The 19913-nt window shown below is 41.5% G+C and overlaps 1 protein-coding gene across 1 annotated transcript in view; it reads right to left on the reverse strand.

Moving 5' to 3' along the window:
* Nucleotides 1–1773: 1773 nt before the first annotated feature.
* The window catches only part of BFSP2 (beaded filament structural protein 2), a 39992-nt gene continuing 21852 nt past the window's right edge, over nucleotides 1774–19913 (reverse strand). The window contains exons 3-7 of the mRNA XM_006133140.5: nucleotides 16051–16207; nucleotides 11323–11484; nucleotides 8032–8163; nucleotides 6695–6915; nucleotides 1774–2465 (exon numbers count right to left, since the gene is read on the reverse strand). Coding sequence (XP_006133202.2) covers nucleotides 2462–2465; nucleotides 6695–6915; nucleotides 8032–8163; nucleotides 11323–11484; nucleotides 16051–16207 — 676 coding nt within the window. The 3' untranslated portion in view covers nucleotides 1774–2461. The remainder of the gene's footprint in view (nucleotides 2466–6694; nucleotides 6916–8031; nucleotides 8164–11322; nucleotides 11485–16050; nucleotides 16208–19913) is intronic.

Raw genomic sequence — 19913 nt, forward strand, 5'->3', positions numbered from 1 at the left:
CCACTCCCCTCGCCCACGCCAGGCTTCCGTCCAGTGCACAGCCGGAAAAATCAGAATACTGGACATTGCACTTGTCCGGTATTCTCTGATTTTTTTTACCAGACAAAGAGTGCAAATACTGGACTGTCCAGTAGAATACAGGACACCTGCCAACCCTACTCAGGTGGGGTATCTCTGCTGGGGTTCCTTTGGCAGCAGTATGGGGCTTGGGTCTTCTCTGACCCTGGCTAGAAAGAGGGGGGCAAGGAGTGGGCTTTGTGTAGAAAGGGGTAGTGTAGGAGAGCAGGCATCCCTGAATAGGAGGTTTATGTGCTGCCTATGTCTACAAGTTTGTGTGGTGTTTAATAAGCCATATAGTCATTTGCCATAAACTCTTCTATTTTGTCCTCTGTTGATGAAAATCTCATAAGCATCACAATTGAAGTGGACTGTAATGAGAGATTAAATGAGATATTATTTTATGGACTATCTTAGGAATGGTGTTACATATCTAGGGGATATAGAGGAAGCGTTAAGACAATTTAACATAAGCACATTATCAGAGTATTAAGGCTGTCATTATGTGTAATAAATCTGGGGTTAGTTTGTTTAAGGAGTTTTGTAGCTTTGTTTGATATTTAATTAAAAAAAGAAATGTCTTCTGACTGCAACTCTTTAAATGTATATCCTATTTCTTAGCAACCTTTCATTTCGTACAACAATATATGTCAACATTTCCTGAAGCAGATATACGCCAAGCATTTATTTCTTACAATACCAAAAAAAAAAAAGGTAAAAGTCCTGATCCAGCAAACACACATGTATTTAGCTTTACTATATGAAGGGATTATGGCCTCATAAAAGTCAATCGTATACATAAGGGTTTGCAGGAGTGGGAACAAAGTTTTATATTTCTGATTATAATACAGGTTGGACTTCCATGGTCCGGCATTGTGGGGACTGGATTGGACCCAAACAAGAGAATTTGTCGGACCAAGGGAGGTCTCCTGCCATCGGCCCCCAAGTCTATCACCTGTTTCTGGCAGGCTGCCCCAGCAGGCAACCCTGCTTCGCCCTCCCCCCCAAACCTAACTAAGCTGCTTGCTCAGCCATTGCTGGCTCCCTGGGCAGCACAAACTCTTGCTCCTGCTGTGGGGCTCCATTCCTGTGTAAGCTGTGAGCAGCTGCAAGGCTGGGGCTCTGACCCTGGCCCTGTGCAGCCCTGGCCCTGTGGAGCCAGGGGAAACTGTGGGGCTCCAGCCCTGTCCCTACGCTCCTGGGGGTTGCCACAGAGACTCTGGCCCCACACTGGCACAGGGCTCTGGTCTCAGTCCCACATTCCTAGGGGCTGCTGGAGGATGCTGTGGGGCTCTGGCCCTGGTCCCATGCTGCCCCAGTTGGGCTGCCAATCTTCGTGTCGTACCCGGCTGGGCTGCCTGCCCTTAGGCTCCTGGGCTTTCTGGTCCAGAAGCATCCGTGGTCCAGAGAGTGCCAGATTTTGGAAGTTCCTGTAGCAACTGCTTGAACACTTTTACAGAATGTATAATAATATTACAAATACAATGAGACTATTAAAATATGAAAAGGAAGACAGTGATGGACAATAGTATGGGATTGCTTTACTATAAGTCTCCAAGTTAGTTCAAATGTGCTCCATATCAATCACTGCAATTGACTGGTGATTAGTGACATATGGAAAAAGTTAGTGATCTAGCCCTAGTTGCTGCAAGGTGGTCAAATCACAAAACATACCACCAGGCTTGTACTAATTACCATTCTTGTTAACAAGCTCAGCTGAAAGGCCAAAGATGCAAGGGGGATTGAAACTGAGTTACCTTCTTTTGGCTTAGGACAAGCCTCCTTTGGAAGAGAAGGTAAGTTTTTGGGCAATGTGGAGAAGCTTATATTGCTGCTGCCTAAGTTTTACTTACTGCAAAACTAATTGCATCTAATTAATTTTGTGCTTTATCAGCTTCAAGTTTGTTAGTGCAAATTACATTTCACAGTAATGAGCCCAAGTTCTTATGAAGCAACATGGAAATCTGCAGTTTCCACTCATTATAGTAACAATACAGTTCGTACTATTTGCATAGTGGGTGAATAGTATAAATAGTACTGGGTATGTATTGTAAAAAGAGGTAGTTTATGGTATTTTGTGATTGAAAAGAGGATCCTTGCTGTTAATACTACTTTTCAGCAGCCATGAAAAGTATAGAAGGATGTTTTTTTTTAAAAAAAAACAATTACAACTAATTATTTATTTTTATTATAATTTTAACAACATGGGTAACTTGAAATCTGTAAGCAAAGCCTAACATGAGGAAGCGACTAATAAAGTTGTTCAAGCTACAACCTACTTCAATTGTTAGATCAAACTGGATAAAGCAGGCTGCTTTGATGGGTTTATGGTTTCCACAAATGTTTTTGTCAGTAACATCTTTTGAATTCCAACATTATCTTCTGTGGACAGGGAATTTCAAAATCAGCTGAAAGTTAGAAAAAAATGAAAGTAGTTATTTGCTGATTAATACAAATAATAGGAGAAAAGGAAAAACTGTTTTACCAAATTCTACTTTCACTTCCCCCGATGAAATCCCATTGGCTTCAGTAAGTTTATACCAGTATAACTGAGAATACAAATTGGCTTAGTGTAAGATTAATTTATCTTACAATGGGTGAAATTTACCCCTTCTCAGAGGACCATCTTAAAATCTATGTTTCACTTAGTGCATGGTAGTAGAATATAAGCTTTGTGTTCGCTCTCTGTACAGATATGAATTTCATCTTGTAAATTTATTCCAGCTCTTTGACAACATTTTGATCATTATTAAATTCTGTCATTGTTATACATTAATCTTTTAAAGTGTATTGATATGTAAAGCATTTTCATTTGCATATAAACTTTTGAAGATTTGGACCATGGAAGGTAGTATGCATCACAATGGATCAAAATTCACACCCAATACACATGTAACGTTACTGAAATTTCATTCTCCAGCCAAACATCAGCTCCAGAGGCTGATGCCCTATCCCTGAGAGTTCACTGGAGATCCCACCTCATCTCCAGTAGGTCCTTTATCCTGCTTTCCAAATGCAGGAGCTAGCTCCATCCCTGGTGCAGCCTGAATTGGCTGTCTGCCTGCTCCCAGGGTGGGTGGGACTCAAGCCCACCACCCTGTGCTCCCTGGGCTTCTTTCTCGGTCTTCACTTGCACACATTTTCTCTCACATAAGTGACATTCTCCTCTGTGCAGAGGGCCAGAATATGGTCTGCAGACTACTTTATGAAATCCCCCTTCTCTAAGGACTTAAGTCACTTCAGAAGTGTACAGATCTCTTTCTGGCTCTCTGCACATAGGTGAATTTAACCCCCAAAGAAACACAGGAATTGCACAACTAGGTTGCAGTAGAAAGTCTTGCATCTGTAAAGAAAATGAGGGAAAGGAGGGTTTTTTTTTTTTTTTTTTTTTAAGGTGGAAGAGCAATACAAGCATCCTACAGAGTTATGGACATAGTTAATGTACTGTTTGAATGTACAGTCCCATCACATTTATTGGAAAGAGCATAGAACAGAATTGCAGCACCTACACTTATGATCAATTTTCTCCGTTATACTATTTGAGATAGTAGCTCAATAGTTGATACTGGGCAATTTGATGGGTAGTGTATACATTACTTTCAATACTTTCCCACAAAACTTGGAGTGAAAATCAGTAGAAATTCAATTTCCAATGCTCATTTACTTTCTTCAGCATTTTCACAGGGTGCTTGCCTTCCCCTTGTTACTATCCTACAGCCCACTTAGAAGTCAACTAAGAGTTGTGCCATTGCGCCTTCAACATATGGAGGATCAAGACCTGACTTACTGGCACCAAGGTATTTTCTAGTAGGCAGGAGATTATGCTATTGTAAAAGCAACACATTTTAATGAGGGCTTAGTGTCAGAAAACATTGGTTCAGAATATGAGGGAGTGGAGGGCATGGGTCCTTGAAGGCTCTGTGGCTACGTCTGTTGTTTAGAGAGACATGAACAAACAAACCCCAAAACACTTTAAACAAATTTAGAATTTTTTCTCCAGAGGGAACATGTTTAAAGAAAAACAGTGTGTTATTTTCCTCCACAAAAGAGAGAGAGTTTGGCCCCCTCCCTCTGTCAACAAAGCATTTAAACAAGTGTTTAAGCTTGTTTCTGTTCAGCAATGCTTCTAACTAAGCACATGTGTAAGTGCTTTTGCTTCATTGTGTGGTTGCTCATCTAAGAGCAGACTTTAACCCATGTATTCTAAACCAGAATTTGATTGTGTTTTCTTCTGTGATGAAAGATGTGATAGGTTTTTTTTCTTGATTTACCCTCAACTAAAAGAAACCATATTTTCCTTTTGATAAATATTAGAGTATAGTTTAATCACTAAGGCCCAGATCCCCCAGGTGCAAGATAAGTTAGGGGCCCCCTCCCAGAATCTGTGCCACAGCCCCCAGTCTACCCCACTACTCTCCAGCATTTCCCACTTTCCTCATAGTTCAGCCCCATCATCTTTCACTTGTCCTCAACCCCCCCTCATCCTGGAACATCCCTGTAGTCCCAACCTTACCCCTACAACTCACACTGTCACCCACTACCCCAGGACATTTCTGGCTACTCGGGGTATGTCTACACTGTGGAATAAGGTTGAATTAAGATACGTAACTTCAGCTATGTAGCTGAAGATGAAGTACCTTAACTTGAATTTTGGCGCTGTCCACACCGTGGGAAATCAAATGGAGCACACTCTCCCTTTGACTTCCCTTACTGCTCGTGGAAGCAGGACTACTGGCATTGACCAGAGTGTCCCTCTCAGTTCAAATTAGCGTGTCTTCACTAGACTTGTTAATTCGAACCCTGGAAGATCAACAGTGGCAGCTTCAATCTTCTCTGTAGATTATACATACCCTCATTGGCATCCGTATGGTTCAGTGCTGTATCCCTCTCTTGGGCTCCAGTGGTTCTGCTCACTCCTACAGCCCACCCAACACTCCCACAACACAGGCCAAATTTGATGATGAGTGGCATTGTGAGCAAACACAAGGGCTACGTCTACACTGGCCCCTCTTCCGGAAGGGGCATGTAAATTTCATGAGTCGTCGTAGGGAAATCCGCGGGGGATTTAAATATCCCCCGCGGCATTTAAATAAAAATGTCCGCCGCTTTTTTCCGGCTTTTAAAAAAGCCGGAAAAGAGCGTCTAGACTGGCCCCGATCCTCCGGAAAAAGTGCCCTTTTCCGGAGGCTCTTATTCCTACTTCGAAGGGCACTTTTTCCGGAGGATCGGGGCCAGTCTAGACGCTCTTTTCCGGCTTTTTTAAAAGCCGGAAAAAAGCGGCGGACATTTTTATTTAAATGCCGCGGGGGATATTTAAATCCCCCGCGGATTTCCCTACGACGACTCGTGAAATTTACATGCCCCTTCCGGAAGAGGGGCCAGTGTAGACGTAGCCAAGGGCTACGTCTAGACTGGCCCCTTCTCCGGAAGAGGCATGCAAAGCAGGCAAGTCAGAATAGGGAAATCCGCGGGGGATTTAAATATCCCCCTCGGGATTTAAATAAACATGGCCGCCGCTTTTTTTTCCAGCTTGGGGAAAAGCCGGAAAAGAGCGTCTAGACTGGTGCGATCCTCCGGAATAAAGCCCTTTTCTGGAGGATCTCTTATTCCTACTTACAAGAATGTCCTACAAGTAGGAATAAGAGATCCTCCAGAAAAGGGCTTTATTCCGGAGGATCGCGCCAGTCTAGATGCTCTTTTCCGGCTTTTCCCCAAGCTGGAAAAAAAGCGGCGGCCATGTTTATTTAAATCCCGTGGGGGATATTTAAATCCCCCGCGGATTTCCCTATTCTGACTTACCTGCTTTGCATGCCTCTTCCGGAGAAGGGGCCAGAAAAGACGTAGCCAAGAGTTGCAGTGCTGCTCTGGTTTGCTTCAGCTGCCCCTTTCATCATGAAGAATATGTGACTAAGTCAGATCCAAGTGGTGCAACGATTCAGTGTATCAAGTTGCAAAGTCACTCACTCCAAATATGGCTTAAAGCAGCAACTGGGCCAAACCTGAACAGCACTTAAACCCTGCATGCCCTGTTGTAATGGCACTCACATTTTACCTGATTGCCTCTCTGCCTGTCAGGACTAAATTTGAGTGAGTGGTTTTGAGGCTCTCTGTACCAAATGAAGTGCCTGAGCACTATGCTGTCTGTTCAAGTACAATGTTGGATTATAACCATAATCATGTTTTCTGTTCTGTAAAGTGGAAGAGACCTTCCCTGAGAACACAGCCTGTGAGTGGCTGGTCTTCGTATTGGGTGGGAGGGGAGTCAAAGGAAGGGAATCATATGAAACAGCGGCAGAACTGCTTCACAGCAGTTAATGTAGCTTTTAGTCTGTAATAGCTCCTTTATCTCTTTCGTCTCAGTGTTTGGGGAAATAAAGGCTTATTGATCCATGGCCCCCCTACAATCTCCACCCTGCTCTCACGTTACTAGGACTCAATGCACAGCATTAGAAACATGTGCGGAGCTGGGCTTGTACAGGTTCTTTAAATCTAGCCACCTATCTACACTGTTCAGTGGACCATGCCAATTCTGTTGTCTCTGGGGTCCTCAGCAAACATCCCACAGCGCACACAGTTATTTTTCATATTATTCACAAGTTCTGTGTCATGATGTACACTTCATTTTAAAAAGAAATACCTTCTTTCTTCTGCATCCAGAAGACAGTGATATGCAGCAATATCCTTCTCCAGCTGTATTTTGTTGGACAGCAGAGTTTCACGATCCCTTTGCTGCTGCTCAGTTTCTGCTCTGATTTCTCGCACCTCTGCCTCTAGCTTGGTAATAACAGAGCCTAGGTTCTGAAGTTCAATGTCATGCCAGTGCTTAGCGTCGTATAAGGAGTTCTCCAGACCCCTTTTCTATATAAAACATTAATTGTAATAGAAGAGAGTCATGATTTCTGATAATCTCTGTAGTACTGTTTCAGCTCAGCCTTGATGAATGTCATGTGTGGATAATTCAAAGGATCAGGGTAGTTTCAAATCGAATCTGCTGAAATGGAGACTCCAATATACTAGACATTCTCGTCATTAGATACTTATATTGTAATTATGCTTTATGGTAAAGTGGACTGCTGAACTGCTTTCTCTGAGCTTGTCTCAGAGGTTTTTAAACTGGGGTGGGGGAGAGGTGACATGCCCTTTCCCCAGAGCAGCATGGAGGAACTTTGCAAGAGGGTGAGTGGTGATGTTAGGTGGCTTGTGCCAGCCCACACAGCAGGGCATGAGACAGGTCCCATGGGAGATGGGATAGGAAGGGACCATCACCTCCACCCCAATTCACTTCTTTGGGCCACCCAACCTTTGGATCAGGTTCACAAGCTGCTGCAGCTGTGCAGATTTCTGCTCCCAGCAGCCTCCATGCCCACTGCTGGCCCCACCCATAGAGACCTTCTCAGGCACCTTTCCACCCTGAAAAACCAAGAGGGGAGGGGCAAGTGTTGGCCCTGCCCTTGTGGCATAGCTTGGCTGCAAGGTAGAAGCAGCCCACTGCTGAGGAAACCTTGACTATGTCATTGGTAAGAATCTGTGTATTTGAAACATACAGGTGTAGGTATTCACTTATACTTGTGCAAAGGTCTCTGTTAGGTTTATTACTGGGCTAGCCAGCTTACTTTTTCATGTATCTATTTTTGTTTGAGTTTCAGGAATGTAACAAAAAATATTAACTCCAAGGGAGGGTTCAACTGAAAAAGTCTGCAAACTGCTTGGCTATCTGGTTACAAGGCACTAAAATTTGCATAATCTATTGTGTGCTCTATAACACTATGTACCCAATAATCTCAATGAGGTTTACAAATGTTAAGGAATTCCAGAGTTGAAGGGAAAAAATTCAGAGCTTAATTTTCATAAGTGCTGAACACCCACATCACCGGTTCCTGGGAGTATAAGGAACTTATTCTCACCAGACACATCACGATGAGAATATGTCCTAGAAAGTGAGTATGAGCCAGTTCTCAACTGATAACTACTTACCAATGTTCTTAAAGATTCAGTCTCTGCTTGAAGACTCTGTATTTTGCAGGCTGTTTCATGAAACTCTGCTCTTAGAGATTCTACCAGTTCTTCCTCTTGGGTTTGTACAGCAGGTGTTGTTTCTGTGGTTTGCTGAAAACAGGTAATATTTGTCCATCATAACATGTTTTATTGATGATAAAAATTTACATTCCTGCCATTACAGAATGTAAGTTCTTTTGCAATTTGTGCCTACTCTGGTTTTATATTTTAACATTTTGGGTTACTTTTAAGAGCAAACCACCACATTTTCTATATACGTATTGACAAACATAACACATTTTACGTGTGTTTGAGGATATATACATAGTATATGTAGAGTACTTTGGATTTACACTGAATGCTCAGCCTCGTCCTGTCCCACTTTGTGACCTATTTGCGGACCACATAATCTTTTATAATGAAGGTAATATAACATTCAATTAGATCTGGAATCTCATATGCTAACATTGGGAAATGCATAGATACAGACACACCAATAGCAGAGTATAGGCAGCTCTATAGCTCAATCTGTTACAGGCTTTGACTTCAATATCTCCCTTGTAAAGAAATTTAAAAACCTATTTCAGTCCATATGAGTGAAATTCTTCCATGTGCAAAAGGTCGGCAAAGATATGCACCATTAAAATCCCAAGTAAACCCTCAAAATAGGGCAGAAGTAATGCATTGTGCTGCATTATAAAGAGGTGAATTCTGTTTTAAGAACTAGATTGTGCTCATTAGACATAGTTCTGAATAGCAGATGGTGCAGAACCATATTGCCCAGAGGCATTATAGGGAGGGATTGTACCTCTTGGCAGTACAATCTTCCTGATGAACTCCTGATGTCTATGGTCCTGTCTGCTGTGAAATAATTTGCACTTCCAGGGATGCACAAAGTCATCCCTATGCTCTACAGGGATTGCAAATCTCCTTATCCCTTGTATGAGGTGCATACAGAAGGGATATATTCTTGTGTCCTCCCCAGTAGGCATCAGCACAAGAGCCATTCGTAATCTGGTACTAAACCTGATCTCATTATTTCTGTGTCCTCCTGCTTTTATTCTTTTTGCACTTGTGCAGTTGTACGAAGGGGGGAGTGTACACCAAATTCCTTGTGTCTGGAAGCATTTGGGTGAGTGGCAGGATTCGGCAGGTTCTCTTTCTCAGTGCATGCTGCTATATTTTTGAAGTTCCTAGAGAATGTTCTGATTCTTAGAACAGTCTGTGCTATTCCTCTGCATTGTGCACTGTTCAGGAGTCTGTAAGCTGAGGTTAATTTGTTTTTCATAGAATTAAAATAAATGATTAACATAGAACAATGAAACATCTGGAAGACAATGATAAATATAGGGATCTAATCAGCATGATCTCTGCAAAGGGAAATCATGTCTCACTAATCTCTTAGAATTCTTTGAGCATGTCTGTCAATAAAGTAGTGGAGAAAGGAGACCCAGTTGTCATGAAAGTCTAAATAAATCAGTAAGTCTTTTACAAGGAATGTCTTATGGGAGGCTATTAAAGAAACTAATTAATCATGAGGTGACAAGCAAACTAGGTAGCATTAAATGGCCAGTTATCATGACAAAAGTTTAACAGTGGGGTACCTCCAGGTTCTGCACAAGATCCCATATTACTAATGATTGTGGGAGGTGTACGAAGAGGGAGTTGGCCAGTTTGGCAGATGACACAAAGTCATTTAGTTGAATCCAGAGATGGCTGTGAGGAACTTCAGGGAGACCTCACCAAGCTAGGTGAATGCACAACACAGTGGTAAATGGAGTTCAGTGTTGATAAATGGCAAAGTAGTGTATTTGGTGGGAAACTTTTAAAAAGCTTATATACCATTTTAGGATATAAATTAACTGTATCAGTTCAGAAAAGGGATTTGAGTATTGTTGTGGACAAGTCAATGAAGACTGCAGCTGCACATTAAAAATCTGGCCCAAAGATATTTAGATGCCTATGGCATGTTTAAAAATCCCACTAAATGCTGATTGCTGTTATAGCCCCTACTTCTAAGTTTCTGTTTTTAAATAGCAAATAGTGAAGATCAACTCCAAGTGAGGATGAGGAATAAGTAGGGAGATGAGGACTGAAGAAACAGATTCCTTGTAAGCAGTTATCGCTCTCTTAAAAATATGTAATGGGCCACATTCTCAAGTAAGGTGTAATATTGTTTACTTCAGTAGGCATCTGAGGATCTGGCCTATATAAGTAGAGCCCTGCATGAATACAGAATTTCTATCCATATACATATCTGCAAAAATGAGCCACGAATATCCATATCCATGGATGCGGGTACCCACAACTATAAAGTGGATATTGACAATTATAAAGTGGATATCTGCAAACTTGCAAAGTTCTAGATATTGGTTATCCATGGTGGGCAGGAGGCACTGATAGGAATGCTGCTGGTGGGAACACTCTTTTTGTAGCCACTCTCCCTCATAAGCCTTATGGGGACTGTGTCTTTTCTAAGTGCTTCTGCAGCACAACCAGAATAGTGATTTTTGCTGTGCTCTGGCTTAGTAGTCAATGGAGATTGAGATGGCTGTTAAAGCATAGGATTATGTACTGAGCTTGCTACTGCAATGCTGCAAAAATATATTTCTAAAGTAGCTGATTCCCCAAACTCCATTCTCCCCCCCCCCCAAAAAAAATAATGATTCATCTTAGCAGAGGAAAAGCTGCATTAGAATGTCATTTCAAAAAGGAGGAGGAGGAGGAATGAGAACTTTTAATGGTAATATTTTTACTATAGAACTGCAGAATCATAAAAATGTAGGAGTAGAAGGGATCTAAATTGATTATCTATTCCAGTGTGCTGAACTGAGGCAGTGCTTTTTATTTCCAAGTTACTGTTCAGTCTCTCTACCTCTACTGAAATAAACAGCTTTAAAGAGAGATCGAGGAGGTGCTTGTGTCTATATACGAGTAGAGAGAAAAAAATGATGCCTCCTGGAAGTATTTTGGTTGCATTGTACACAAGATGGCTGTGTACAGAGACATGGTAGATGAAGTGGAAGGGTGAAGGGGCAGCAAAATAGACAATTTGAAGCAGGGATGAAGGTAAAGCCAAATATAGGGGACAAGTTTCTTCTCCATACCTATATATGGCTCTTCTGTTTCATGAAATCATGTTGCACAGTTATGGTAATCTCTAGTTGATAGCAGTAAAATACTTTTGTTTGCTAGGATGTTGGGTGCTAGTTAGCATTCCCTGTGAGCTGTGTGCTTGTGCGGCCACTCAGGAGAGATTCAACAGCCTACCTTGGCGTGAAGCAAGACACCTGACTCAACATGATTTTTCTCAATATCCTTCTCCCAGTGAATTCTGATTTTTTCCAGTATGTCATCCAGGCCAGTTCCAATAGGAGCTTCCAGTTCTTCGACCTGAGATCCAGCAAGCTGATTGTATGACCTCTTCACATCCTGGAAAAAAATATGAGAAAGGGTCACTTAGCGGTCAGTTCCACTTTTGAGGATACTAAGGAGCACTTACAGAGACAACTGGCTTGTATCATGTGATGCAAACACATTCACAGATCTGATTCTCCATGACCTTGCACCTTTTGTGGTCATGTACATGTTCGCAAAGTGAATACAATGAAAGGCTGCATCTACATTGGCATGATTTTCTGGAAATGCTTTTAACGGAAAAGTTTTCCGTTAAAAGCATTTTCGGAACAGAGCGTCTAGATTGGCCTGGACGCTTTTCCACAAAAGTACTTTTTGCAGAAAAGCGTTCATACCAATCTAGACGCGCTTTTCCGCAAAAAAGCCCCGATCGCCATTTTCGCAATCAGGGCTTTTTTGCGGAAAACAAATCTGAGCTGTCTACACTGGCCCTTTTGCGCAAAAGCTTTGCGCAAAAGGGACTTTTGCCTGAACAGGAGCAGCATAGTATTTCCACAAGAAGCACTGATTTCTTACAGTAGGAAGTCAGTGCTTTTGCGGAAATTCAAGTGGCCAGTGTAGACAGCTGGCAAGTTTTTCCGGAAAAACTGGCCAGTCTAGACACAGCCTGAGTGTAAAACACTGTCATTCTATTTTGGCAGTGTTGAACATTTTCATTGCACAGGAGTAAAGGACTGTATAAAGTACAAGTCAGTGGAGAAATCATTGATTAAATTTGTGACTCAACTTCTTGGGGAAAGAATTGTATGTCTCCTGCTCTGTTTTACTCACATTCTGCTGAATACTTCATGTTACAGGAGTCTCTGATGATTATCCACATTTAAGAACATTTTCACTGCAGAGTTGACAAAATACAAAGAAGGTACCTGTCAGGACTGTTCCCCACTCTGGCATTCTGAGTGCAGAAGGTGGGGGCCCACAAGAGACCTTAAATACCTTGCCTCTATAGGCTCTGCTTACAAAAACTCCCCAGTTACAGATTTACTGACTTTGGTGGGGGGAGTAGCTGTCACCACCAAGTGAAACAATCCCCTTTCTTCTTGAACTCAGGAAAAAAGCACTTGGACTTCCTTCCCCAGGGGTACCTTAAGCTCCTCTGCCACAAGAGAGCTTGAAAAAAAGAAACATAAGAAAACAAACTGTGTCTTTGATAGCTGACTTCTCAGGCCAGACAGACACGCACACAGACAGACCTCCTGTTTCTTTCCAGTCCACAAGAATCAAATCATTGCCTTAAAAAGGTGATTTTTATTAACAAAACAAAGAGAGAGACTTGATAAAGCATACGTGGTTGCTAGGGGATACAGAGCAACTGAGTAAAACAAAACACAGATAACATCTCTGGGTACACTCTTAGGGTATGTCTACACTACCCTGCTAGTTCGAACTAGCGGGGTAATGTAGGCATACCGCACTTGAAATGAAGCCCGGGATTTGAATTTCCTGGGCTTCATTGGCATAAACTGGGCGCCGCCATTTTTAAATCCCGGCTAGTTCGAACCCCATGCCGCGCGGCTACATGTGGCACGGAGTAGCTAGTTCGGATTAGGCTTCCTAATCCGAACTAGCTGTACTCCTCATTCCATGAGGATTACAGCTAGTTCGGATTAGAAGCCTAATCCGAACTAGCTACTCCGTGCCGCGTGTAGCTGCGCGGCATGGGCTTCGAACTAGCCGGGATTTAAAAATGGCGGCGCCCGTTTTATGCAAATGAAGCCCGGGAAATTCAAATCCCGGGCTTCATTTGCAAGTGCGGTATGCCTACATTACCCCGCTAGTTCGAACTAGCGGGGTAGTGTAGACATACCCTCAGATAGTGAATGCGGGGGGGGGGGGGGAAGCATTGATTCACACAGAAGTTTAACAAAACAACCAGAACAAAGAAAAATGATTTGATTCCAATTAAATACACATTTTCCCTTTATTTACTCTTAGTCCCTTCCTGGTTCAGTCCACTTCCATGCCCCAAATTTCTTGCAGGTATGGTAGTCCTGTCTGGGTTTAAATCATGCTGTTTCCAACAACTCCTGGCTTATCTTGCCTGATTTCTTTGTGGGAGTGAGTTATCTAATACAATTCAGATTTCAGCACTGTATCCCATTGGTTCATCTGGCCCCCTGCCAACACCCTTGCTAGCTATCTGAGTTTAACCCTTTAGTCATCAATGCTATGGCTACACTATGACTTTAGCTCTTGTGGCAATGCAAATAAAGCGTGAATTAGCATTTTCCCACGCTTCATTTGCATACTCTCTTTCGGTCCGTTTTTGTGCTAGGGGTTTTGCACAAAAACAGGCAGTGTGGCCATGGCTGTTTTACGCAAAAAACCCTTTTTCCATAAGATCCTTATGCTTCTCTGAAACAGGCATAAGGATCTTGTGGAAAAAGGGGTTTTTGCACAAAACGGCCACAACCACACTGCCTGTTTATGCGCAAATACCCCTAGCACAAAAACGGACCAAAAGAGAGTATGCAAATGAAGCATGGGAAAATGCTAATCTGTGCTTCATTTGCTTTGGCTCTTGCAGCAAATCTTGTAGTGTAGACAAAGCCCAAGTGCCGGCCAGCAGTCCTATCCATCACAGTACCAATGTGGTATTTCTAAAGATAGCTACAGCATGTGACCTGAAAATTAGAGATCTGAAGTGCCTTCCAAAATCTGAGGGAAGAAGTGTGGAGCATGTTTTCCAAAGTCTTTAAAAGAGCAACACTGCAATGTGGAAACTACAGAACCCAAGCCACCAAAAACAAAAAACCAAAAAAACCAGCCTTCTGCTGGTGGCATCTGACTTAGATGATGAAAATGAACATCTGTTGGCCTGTGTTGCTGTGAATCATTATCAAGCCGAACTCATCATCAGCATGTCCTCTGGAATGATGGTTGAAGCATGAAGGGACACATGAATCTTTACTATATCTGTCAAATATCTTGCGTATGGTTACAACAGTGCCATGTGAATGCCTGTTCTTGCTTTTAGGTGATAATGTAAACAAGAAGCAACATTAACTCCTTCTCAAACTGTAACCAAACTTGTTTCTCTGAGTGATTGGCTGAACAAGAAGTAGGACAGAGTAGGCTTATAAATCTCCAAAGTTTTGTATTTGTTTTATTCCTAAGTGCAGTTATTTTTGTACATAAGTCTATATTTGTAAGTTCAACTTTCATGATAGAGCCTACGCTGTAGTGTTTGTATTAGGTGAATTGAAAAATACTAGTATTTGCAATGTAAATTGCAAATAAAAAAATAAAATGAGTGCTATATATTTGAAAATGTAGAAAACATCCACAAATAAATGGTATTCTATTCTTGTTTACCAGCATCATTAATTGTGTTGAATTTTTTTCAGTCACTTCACAGACTTGAAATACATATACTGTGTCTCAGCTCAGGGGATCTGCATGCCTCTTATATGTGAGGTTGGGATATGAAAGGAATGAAACTTATTTGTTCACCAGTGCTTCAGGAAACAACTGTTTTAGATGCCTGGTAACAGGCTCATTGTTTATCATTTATTTTCTGCAGGCCAACTCCTTGTGCACATTTACAAAATACTTGAGCAAATATTTCTGAGCCCTGCCACTTAGTCTCATAGGCTTATGGGCACTAAACCAATGAGGTTTGCACATGTAGGGCTGAATTGTAGTTCCTTTTACACCATTCCATTTCCATATATTGCTAGAACAGTGTAGAGCCACTACTCCCTTCCTTGCCATATGTGTGGTAGGAAGGAGGAGGCAAACAGGGACAGTGTAGGTGGAGCCTTAACTTGGCACAGCTGTGCCAGTGTGGATGAAAATCCGGTATAGGGCTGGTTCAGTTTATTTGCCCAGAGGAACAAGGAGAAAGCAGGTACTGAATTCTGACTCTCTTGAGTCACAGTTATTCTCGTAGTAACTGCAATTTGTCTTCTGTCACTGAGGATGTTTGATTGGAGTTAGATGCTGAAGCCTTTACTCGTATGACTAATCCTTGTTAATGCAATTCCTGCTTAAGTCAATGAATGTGAGTAAGGATTGCAATATTGGGCCCTTATGTAGTCTATTTTCTTGTGTCATTTTGACTTGCTTCAATGATTTGTTCCTCAGTACAGAGGGATAAATTGAGTCTTGGGAATGGAGAGGCTTGTTAAGTACAGCACATTTAATATAAAGTAATTTGCGTTATTTTGGAAGTTTGATAGTTTAAAGATTCCATGGGATCAGTTTATCCTCTCAGTCGAATTACATTTTTTTTTTATACTGCTGTGGATGAAAGGTGAATCAGGCCTCAGAACGTTGAGGACTTACACTCATTGAAGGTCCAGCCTCATAAATCATCGTGTGTGGGGGTTGTGGTGTTTTCACTCCATTTGACACTGAACTATTTATATTTATCAGATGTCAAAAATGTGGAAAGTGTGTGTGGATAACTTTTTTTTTAATTAAGACTAAAAAGATGTGGGGGTCTACATGCTAAAAAGAAGAGACAGAAAAAGAAATAGGAACAATTTGCAGATAGATGCTGCCATTTATTTCTGAGAGTTTCAGACTGACCTGACTTAGACACTCATTATCTATGCATTGCACCCAGCCTTTACTTACTTCTTCATGATTCTTTGACAGCAGACCTAATTCTTCTTTCATGCTTTCTATTTGATGCTCCAGATCCATTTTAGTTAAATTTGCATCATCAATCACTTTATATAAGGAATTGATTTCATCTTCCACTGCCTTTCTGAATGGCTGCTCATTTTCATATCTGCAGAGAGAAACATAAGCATATGTGGGCAAACTTGCATTTTGTAAATGATACTGTGGTAACCCTGGCCCTAGCATCAGCACCTGCTTTAGTTTTAAGTTACTGAGGTACTAATAGGGCCTACAGCTGTGATGCAGCAGTATGGAATGCTGCCCTGAGCAGGGAATAGCCAGTTTGAAAGTAGCTTGAGCCCGGGGAGGGGATTAGATGACTGAAGGAAAGACAGTTGGAAAATAACTGTTAGAAGGGAAGAAGGAGAAGAATTGTGGTGCTGAGTTTGCAGCTAAATCAGAGCTGAGGTAGGCAAGGAGATGATTAAAAAACAGGAGAATAAAACTAGGGGGAAAGTGAGAAGGAAAGAAAAAGAAAATAGAAAATGCTTCAGACCAGGAGAAACATACAAAATAGAACTGGGTAAGTTAGCAGATATTATTAGAAAAGGGAAGTAGAGGGAAATAAAATCTACAGATGTACTGGATTGAGAGTTTCACCAAATATATTTCCTTTCAGTTCTTTTCTCTTGAAAAAGGGAATTGATCAGAAAGTTGTTACATGAAAATAGATTCTGAAAAAAGTAAATGAGAAGCTCAATCACAAAGGACAAAAAGCAAATTAACAGAGTGAACATCTATTGAACATCTATTGAAGGAATGCAATTCAAAGGCATCTCATGGCCAAGTGAGAGTCACTAAGTGAAGAAACTCTGCTTGTGGGTAATCTTGGTGAACAAAATTACAGCCACAGGAACATCAAATCTAAAGGAACATCCCAAGCTGAGGTGAAGCAAAGGATAACTAAATGGAGTTGGAATTACAACCAAGAAGAGGAAAAATTGATTCCATTCTGAAGAAACCCAGTATATCGTTGAGTAATTTCTTTTGTTCTTGTTAACAAGGATGCATTTGGTATTTACTACACAAATTAAGGAAGAGTTGCGTGTATAAGTTTGCAAGTTAATACATTAATATCTTTTGTAGTGTTGTTATTTTAAGTAATAAGTACTTGGTGATATTCTATATTATTTATATTCCTGCTATAACTTTTGGGTTTTCCTTTATAAAAATCTAAACATTTTAAATTAGTATATTGTGTTGGTTTGCCTCTGCCTCACTTCACAGTTAGTCTAGCCTAGCCTAGCCCACTGCAAATTGGTGTCACAAATAGGATATGAAGAGTCCAGTGCAAGAGGGTAGCCATCTTCAAATAATGTAAGTCTGTTAGGGGATAACTCCAGAGAAAATAGATGGATGGTGGGAGCCCAATAGCTATTTGCTTCAGCACCACTAACCATCCCATATTTCTCTGTAATGTCTTGGCTGTCTACATTTTCTAGAGACAGTCATGAGAGTAATGCGGTTGCATTTAGAGAATTTAAAACAATGGTACAGTCAGTGTTTACGTTGCAGTGAGAAAACTGATTCTGCCTGAGCAATTGGGGGATACTGCTAAAAGAGACATGAGTACACGGCTGGAAAATGAAAAAGGGACTGAAGGACAACTGAGGTTCAACAAAGACAAGTGTAGAGTCCTGCACTTGGGACGGAAGACTCCCAAGCATTGTTACATGCTGGGGACCAACCAGATAAGTAGTAGTTTTGCAGAAAAGGGCCTGGAGGTTACAGTGGATGAGAAGCTGGATATGAGTCAACTGTGTGCCCTTGTAGCCAAGAAGGCTAATGGCATATTAAGTTGCATTAAGAGGAGCATTGCCAACAGATCCAGAGATGTCACTATTCCCCTTTATTCGGCTCTGGTGAGGCCACATCTGGAGTATTGAGTCCAGTTCTGGGCCCTCCACTACAAAAAGGATGTGGATGCATTGGAGAGGGTCTAGCAGAGGGCAACCAAAATGATTAGGGGGCTGGAGCGTATGACCTATGATGAGTGGCTGAGGGAGTTGAGTCTGTTTAGTATGTAGAAACGAAGAGTGAGGGGGGATTTGATAGCAGCCTTCAACTTCCTGAAGGGAGCTTCCAGAGAGGATGGAGAAAGGCTGTTCTCATTGGTGACAGATGGCAGAACAAGAAGCAATGGTCTCAAGTTGCGGTGGGAGAGGTCCAGGTTGGATATTAGGAAAAACTATTTCACTAGGAGGGTGGTGAAGCACTGGAATGGGTTACCTAGGGATGTAGTGGAGCCTCCATCCCTAGTGGTGTTTAAGTCTCAGCTTGACAAAGCCCTGGCTGGGTTGATTTAGTTGGGATTGGTCCTGCCTAGAGCAGGGGACTGGGCTTGCTGACCTTCTGAGGTCTTTTCCAACTCTATGATTCTATGACAAATAGAAGATTGGACTGTACGTTTGACACTTGTACCTTGGCAGTGTCAGAACGGAAACAGAGGCACTTCCCCAGTGTACAATTGCGACAAGGTCTCAAGGAGTCTACATTAGGATTATAGGAAGTTTGAAAAGCAATAGAAAAGTTACAACTAGGGATGTGAATGTAGAACTGAAACAATTATTCGATGAGCATGGGCTTACTGGTTAATGTTCACGGTTACACACAGGCTCCCGCCTGCTCCTGGGGAGCCGGCTGCCTCCCAATTTTGCTATCTCTGTATCGGAGGCCAGTTCCCTGGGACTGAGGCTGAAGATGGGAGCTGTTATGTGCCTGGAACTGGCATTTTAACATCCTTTGTTAGAAGCTCAAATACTGATAATATGCTGAAAGATAAATTCATTGAGGGGTTATATGATGGTATGTTATATATGGAGATCATTAAGACAGAATCTGGAAACTTCTGTTTTAGATTTTGAAAGGCTATAAAATTTGAGAAGAAAAAGGATCAGTCAGGGAAGTTATGCTATATCCATAGCATGGATATATACATGCTGTTGCCATACATTCTGAAATGCAAATCCAATATGTGCTGCACACTGGACAAAAGTTGAAGGATAGTAATTCTGGGACGGAAGATACTCTTTGGACAAAATTTAAAGGAGATAGTGATATAGAGAGAAATTCAAGATATGAGACTGGATTTGAAATAGGGATATTAAGTTGTGATCAATTAGCTAATCAAGTAGTCGATGGCATATCTTTGTTCCTGAGGAATCCTGGACCCATACAGGTTTTCTGTAGGCAGCAACTCAGGGTAGTGGAATAGATCAATATGTATGGATGAAAGAAAGAGATTTTAGACTGCCTTCAGGATGTGCAAAACTGATAACCTTTTCTAGTTTCTGATTTAATTGTACCAATTTTTCTAACTGTTAACTTCTGTTGGATTTTGGGTGTGCTATCAGATACATCACATGATAGCCACAGAGAAACATCCTCCAATTAGGCAGAGATTTTGACCAAGTGCTGTAACTTTGTATCGGCCAGTGAAAGAAATGACGATAAAGATGTTGGACACTAATGTAATAAAAGAGTCGTAGTCCATGAGGTGAGTCAGTTATGATAGTTCACAAAAGAGATAGAAGTCTGTGCTTTTGTGAAGGTTCATTGAGAGTTGAGCCAAGTCATCTCTAAGGATGCCTATTCTTTATCTAAAAATTGAAGATTACGTATCAGCATTAAAGTCACCAAGTTTTTTCTCTACAATTGATTTAACTAGTGGCCATGGTAGGAGTGTAAAATGTCAATTATTTGGCTAATCGAATAGCTGATGCAATTTGCATCGACTATTTGATTAGTCGATAAGCTTGCTTCTGCCTTAAGGCTGTTGCTACACTTCAAAGGTGTAAGCTCTACGGGGCCAGCGG

The sequence above is a fragment of the Pelodiscus sinensis genome, chromosome 2, assembly GCF_052426305.1.
Source record: "Pelodiscus sinensis isolate ZL-2025 chromosome 2, ASM5242630v1, whole genome shotgun sequence".
Taxonomy (NCBI): domain Eukaryota; kingdom Metazoa; phylum Chordata; order Testudines; family Trionychidae; genus Pelodiscus; species Pelodiscus sinensis.